Source organism: Megascapheus bottae, chromosome 7 (assembly GCF_031878675.1).
Source record: "Megascapheus bottae isolate mThoBot1 chromosome 7, mThoBot2.hap1, whole genome shotgun sequence".
Lineage (NCBI taxonomy): Eukaryota > Metazoa > Chordata > Mammalia > Rodentia > Geomyidae > Megascapheus > Megascapheus bottae.
In genome coordinates, this window is record NC_143515.1 from 59,450,297 (window position 1) to 59,456,469 (window position 6,173).

General features: G+C 36.8%; 1 protein-coding gene across 1 annotated transcript in view; it reads left to right on the plus strand.

The window, feature by feature from the left end:
• Positions 1–2,958, plus strand: part of Heatr5b (HEAT repeat containing 5B) — an 85,207-nt gene extending 82,249 nt beyond the window's left edge. Inside the window, exons 35-36 of the mRNA XM_090337153.1 lie at positions 380–593; positions 1,754–2,958. Of these exons, the coding sequence (XP_090193279.1) occupies positions 380–593; positions 1,754–2,058 (519 nt within the window). The 3' untranslated portion in view covers positions 2,059–2,958. The remainder of the gene's footprint in view (positions 1–379; positions 594–1,753) is intronic.
• The last annotated feature ends 3,215 nt before the right edge of the window (positions 2,959–6,173 follow it).

The window sequence follows — 6,173 nt, forward strand, 5'->3', positions numbered from 1 at the left end:
TTATCGGAAAAAATTTAGACTGATTCATTAAAAGATGATACTTATAATGAAAACTTAAGAGTTTACAGTATAGATTTTAAGTGGAAGACCTGGAATGGATCACTATGTGTTCACTTATGCAGAAATAATTTCCAGTAATTCCTGAATTATATATGCATGAAGGCCTGATAATTAACATATAAGATGCTTTTATTTCTTTTCCTTGTAATTCAGTTAGTCTGTTGAAAGCTCCCTTGTTCTTTTTTTCTCTAAGTGGCAAAATAGGATTTTGATTTTTATCTTTCAGTGTCTTCTTTTCAGTAGATATGAAGATGAAGTAATTTCAGAGCAAATAGGAGCAATTACATATGTTAATTGATAAAATTATTTTCTTATGTAGGTTCAAGCCAAATGCTACCAACTCCTCCTCTCAGTCTTTCAACATTCCAACCGTGCCCTCTCAACACCCTATATCCATTCACTAGCTCCAATTGTGGTCGAGAAGCTAAAAGCAGTTGAAAGAAATAGACCAACCAGTAACACAGAACTTTTAGCTGTTCAAGAAGGAATTAAAGTTCTTGAAACATTGGTTGCTCTTGGTGAAGAACAGAACAGTAAGTATTTTCTTCTAAAAAGCTGCTGGTTCAAAATGTAGATTTGTATAACACAGACACAGAAACACAACAGACACACACAATTACGATCTAAAAACATACTGTTACTACAATAAGGTATACAGTAGATTTATATTTATTTTTTATGAACAAGAAAGCATAATGACTAACTAATGGCATTTCAAAATACTGATTTCTAGAAGTATATTCCTTAAAAACTAATGGAGGTGTGAAATAGATTTTTTAAATAGTCCAATCTACTCTTATTGTAGAGTTATAAAAGCCTTATAGTAAATACAGCCAGGTAAGTGTGACTACTAGACATCCTTATTAAAAATACCTCAACATTTGGTGTCTTGAAATTATTATTTTTTTGCCAGTTCTGGGGCTTGAACTCAGGGCCTGGGCACTGTTCTTAGGATTTCTCAAGACTAATGCTCTACCACTTGAACCACCACCACTTTTGGCTTTTTATGTGTATGTGGTACCAGGGCTTTGGGCATGCTAGGCAAGCACTCTACCACTAGGTCTTACTGTCTTACTCCTGGCCCTGTAAGTTATTTTTTTAATTTCATCTATGTAACCAGAGACATATGCAGCTTAGTTTATGCATACTGAAATAAAATTTCAATTGTACAAAGACTAATATAGTAAGTTATTGTCTTATGATTGAGCATTAAGCTGTTTACAGTTTTCAAAATTCTTTTTCCTATTGGTTTTGAACTGACATCCTCAGATCTCCAGCTGTTCATACTCACTAGTGTCCTGCTGGCCTTAGATTTTCATTTAACAAAAAGTGAAAGCTCACCACTTAGTCTATCTTGAAAGTCTTGCTTGTAGGAGACAACATTTGTAATCTCAGTAAAACAGTCCATTAAATACTGAAAAAAAAACCAATACCAGTGCTTATTATTGATTCATGTCACCAAGAATGTTAAAAATTGGTCTGATTTGAAAGTTGAAATTACAGTGTTGTGTTTTCTACCTTTGATTCTTACTTGAAAGGGATTCACTTATCTCAGGAATATGGTTAAAGCCTTATTTTCTCTTATGCTATAAGTACAATATGTATGTATGTTCTTGCTGTTAAAACTTACAAGCCCTGTACACTTGTCATTCACTCTGGAAACAACCCTTGCTGTTGTTTTTGTACTTCACAGGAGTCCAGTTACTTGCTCTTTTAGTTCCCACTTTGATCTCTTACCTCCTGGATGAAAATTCTTTTGCCTCAGCAAGTTCAGCTTCCAAAGATCTTCATGAGTTTGCACTCCAGAATTTAATGCATATTGGACCTCTATATCCACATGCCTTCAAGACAGTAATGGGGGCTGCTCCTGAGCTGAAAGTGCGTCTAGAAACTGCTGTTCGAGCAAGCCAAGCCAGCAAAGCTAAAGCAGCTGCCAGACAGCCAGCCCCCACCACACACTCTACACCAACAATTAAGCTGAAAACAAGTTTTTTTTAATGTGACCTTCAATTTATTTTTATTTATATTCCATCTAACTAGCGGTCACCACTGTATTATTCCAAGCTGTGGGTTTTGTCTTATTTGTATATTAGTGTTCTAATGCCTCCAAGTAGGTTAAGTGAAATAATGATCACATTACTTAATGACTTTTTAAAGAGTGATTTTTAAATCATGTAGTGGATTTATTTTCCTTTTTGTCCATGTAATGATTCTCTACTATATTTTGCTTTTATTTTATTTACTCATTGGTTTTTGTTATTGTTGTTGTTGTTGTTAGGGATTCAGCCCTGGCCTTGCGAATGCTAAGCATGCTTGGTACCCATTGAGTTATACCCTAGTCCATAATGCTTTCCTTATGAATTATTATATTTTTGGCCAGTCCTGGGGCTTGAATTCAGGGCCTGGGCACTGTCCTTGAGCTTTCTCAATGATAGTACTCTACTACTTGAGCCATAGCACCACTTCTGGCCTTTTCTGTGTATTGGTACTGAAGAATCGAACCCAGGGCTTCCTGCATGCTAGGCAAGCACGCCCCCACTACACCACACTCCTAGCCCTTGTTTATTTTTTAAACATTGAGCCATGATCCTTTAAATTTTAAATGTTTAAAATATAATTGTATCGTGCAGTTGGGAAACCTTTGGATATTATCAGGGAAAATAGGTCAAAGATTAGTATTTGTCATGAAAAATTTAACTGAAAAGCAAACAGATTTTACATTTTGAAGTAACCCAACTAATAGGAAATCTCTGTTTCATGGTGTATATATTGTGAATAAAATCACATTTTCTAACCATTTCTGAAAATACTGTTATCTTTCTGGTGGATCTTTTAACTTTCATATTAAATTACTTAGGTTTATGTATATTTTGGCTGTTAACTAAAATCCTTACTTAAAAGTCCATTAAAATGTTTCTGATGTAGTAAAATGCTCTACTTCTTTTAATGGCTAAAATTTGGCCTAACTTGTGTCTTATAATTAAAGATCCTCAGGTTCTGACTATCATGGTTAGTTTTAGTCATCAAATATTTATTGTATATCTGGTGTATATAAGTCATCAAGTAGAGTGTTTTGGGGCATACAAAAATGAATTAGTTGTAATTATAAGTATACCAGTCTCTCATGCAGTTGGAATTTCACCACATGAAATAGATAATTAATTAAATGAATGTTTCACAACATTTAGCAAATTTTAAACATCAGGTTTTATCAGACAATGTAACCTAGATTGTATCTTTAAAAGCAAGTGACTATCTTGAACATTTTAAAATATATAATTATCACCAGCCATCTTGTTTTTCTCTCATACCTGTACCAATTGACAGTTCACACATGGTTGCTTTTCTTCCTTACTCAGTTTTTCTGATGTTCTGTTTTTGTTTTTATTTTTAATGTGACTGTCCCATTTAAAGTGTATGAAATTCAGTGTTCTTTTCTGTAGTTACAGGGTATTTCAGTCCTTACTACCATCAGTGCTTTTTTTTTTTTTTTGCAATTGGGCTTGAACTCAGGGTCTAGGCACTATCCCTGAGCTCTTCCCCCCTCCCCTTTGGTCACGGGGCTTGAACTCTGGACCTGGGCACTGTCCCTAAGCTCTTCAGCTCAAGGCCACCACCTTACCCCTTGAGTCACAGTGCTATTTCTGGTTTTCTAGTGGTTAATTGGAGATAAGTCTCATGGGTTTGGACTTCAGTGCCTAGGCTGGTTTTGAACCTCGGTCCTCAGATCTCAGCCTCCTGAGTAGCTAGGATTACAGGTGTGAGCCATAGTGCCCAGCCTCCTGAGCTCTTTTGCTCGTCTAGTGCTCTACCACTTTGAGCCACAGTACCACTCCTATTTTCTCAGTGGTTAATTAGAGATAAGGGTCTCACTGGTACTTCTCTGCCCAGGATGGTTTCAATCCATGATCCTTAGATCTCAGCCTTTTGAGTAGCTAAGATTATAGGTATGAGCCACCACTGCACAGCCCTGCCATCAGTGTTGAACATTTTTATTACTCCAGAAAAAGCCCTTCATAAAGAAATCATCCATTCTTTAACTGTCAGCGCATAGTATTCTCATTTCCCCAAGCCATTGGCAATATTAACCTATTTTAAATTCTCTATAGATATTCCTGATATATATATATGTATATATTATATATCAGGAAATTATATCAGGAATATATATATATATATATCATATACTCCGTGATCCTTTGTGACTGGATTCTTGAATTAATGTAATGTTTTCGAGGTTCAGCCATACTGTAGCATCCATCAGCAAATGATTCCTTTTATTTATCTTTTTGCCAGTCCTGGCTTGAACTCAGGACCTGAGCACTGTCCTTGAGCTTTCTCAAGGCTAGACCTCTACCACTTGAGCCGTAGCAACACTTCTGGCTTTTTCTATGTATATGGTACTAAGGAATTGAAGCTGGGTCTTTGTACATATTAGGCAAGCACTCTACCACTAGGCTGAACTCCTGGCCCCTGAAACTGTTTTACTATTTTTTGGGGGGGAGTGTTGGTTGTGGGAATTGAACTCTGAGCCTGGACGTTGTCCCAGAGCTCTTTAGCTGAAACTGTTTTTTTGTTGGTTTTTTTTTGCCAGTCCTGGACTTGGGCTCAGGGCCTGAGCACTGTCCCTGGATTTTCTCAAGGCTAGGGCTCTACCACTTGAGCCACAGCACCACTTCTGGCTTTTTTCTATGTATGTGGTACTGAGGAATTGAACCCAGGTCTTCGTGCATGCTAGGCAAGCACTCTACCACTAGGCCAAACTCCTGGCCCCTGAAACTGTTTTAGAAGTCATTTTTTTGTTGTTTTTCTCAAATTTCCAAGAACATGACTGGGAGACCCCCTTAAATTGACATAAATATTCTGTATACCAAAACATCATTGTTTTGTTAAGGACACTTTATTTTATTTTTCCTGTGTATGTGGTGCCGAGAAATTGAACCAGAGTTCAAGCCCCATAACCAGCAAAAAAAAAAAAAAATAGAACCTGATAGTAAAGATGAATGGAGTTTTGGGGAAATGCAAATAGCATGCTCTGTATACTGCTTTCTCCTAATGTGTATGTATATGGGCCAGGGCCAGGGCTGGAAGCAGCATGTCAGGAATAATGATAGAGTGGTGTCTATCTAAGGCACTATCTAAGCCTCTTTATGCTCAAGGCTAGCACTCTGTCACTTGAATCAGAGTGCCACTTCCAGCATATTCTGAGTTTATTGGAACAATGAACATGGCTTAGTGGTACAGTGCTTGCCTAGCATGCATGAATCCCTGGATTCAATTCCTCAGTACCACACAAAGAAAAAAAACTGGAAGTGCTTTCTGTGGCTCAAGTGGTAGAGTGCTATCTTTGAGCATCAAAAGACTTAGGGACATTTCCCAGCCTCTGAGTTAAAGCCCCAATTAGACAGAGAGAGACAGAAAGAGAGACTCACAGATTTTTCTTCTCAGGATGGCTTTGAACCATGATCCTCAGATCTCAGCCTCCTGAGTAGCTGAGATTACAGGTGTCAGACACTTGTACCTGGCACTTGTGCTGTCTTAATCTGTTTTTCCATCTATAAAATAAGAATAATAGTATCTCTCTCATAGAACACACAGGACTAAATGAGCTAGTATTTGTAAAGAATCTTAAAATGGTACCTGACCCTTAGAAAACAATTTAGAAATGCCTACTAATATGAAAAAAAAAGTTTTCTAAATTCAAATCCAACATCCTGCTAAAATGCTTCAATTGGTTACCTCATCATAAAGACGAGTTCCTTACTGTGATCCTCAGGCAATGTACAATTTAGCCTCTGAGTTCTTCACCTCCTCATTTTCGGTACTTCATAGTCTAACTGAAGTGTGTCCACAGCTCTTACAAGAACATAGCCAGTACTTAGTATCATAGAGACATAAGGATTGAATTTATGAATGTAAATATAAATGAATTATTTTTATTGAGTTAATATCAATAAGTATTAGCTGAAAAATAACTTGTTATTTTCATCTTGATCTTTATATGGAAGCCATGTTTGGGCTTCTTTCAGCATATCAAAGGCATTGTGTGTGTTTTGAATCGGTTAATTAAGTTTAAATACACTCAGCCCACTGCTCATGTTACAAGTATAACT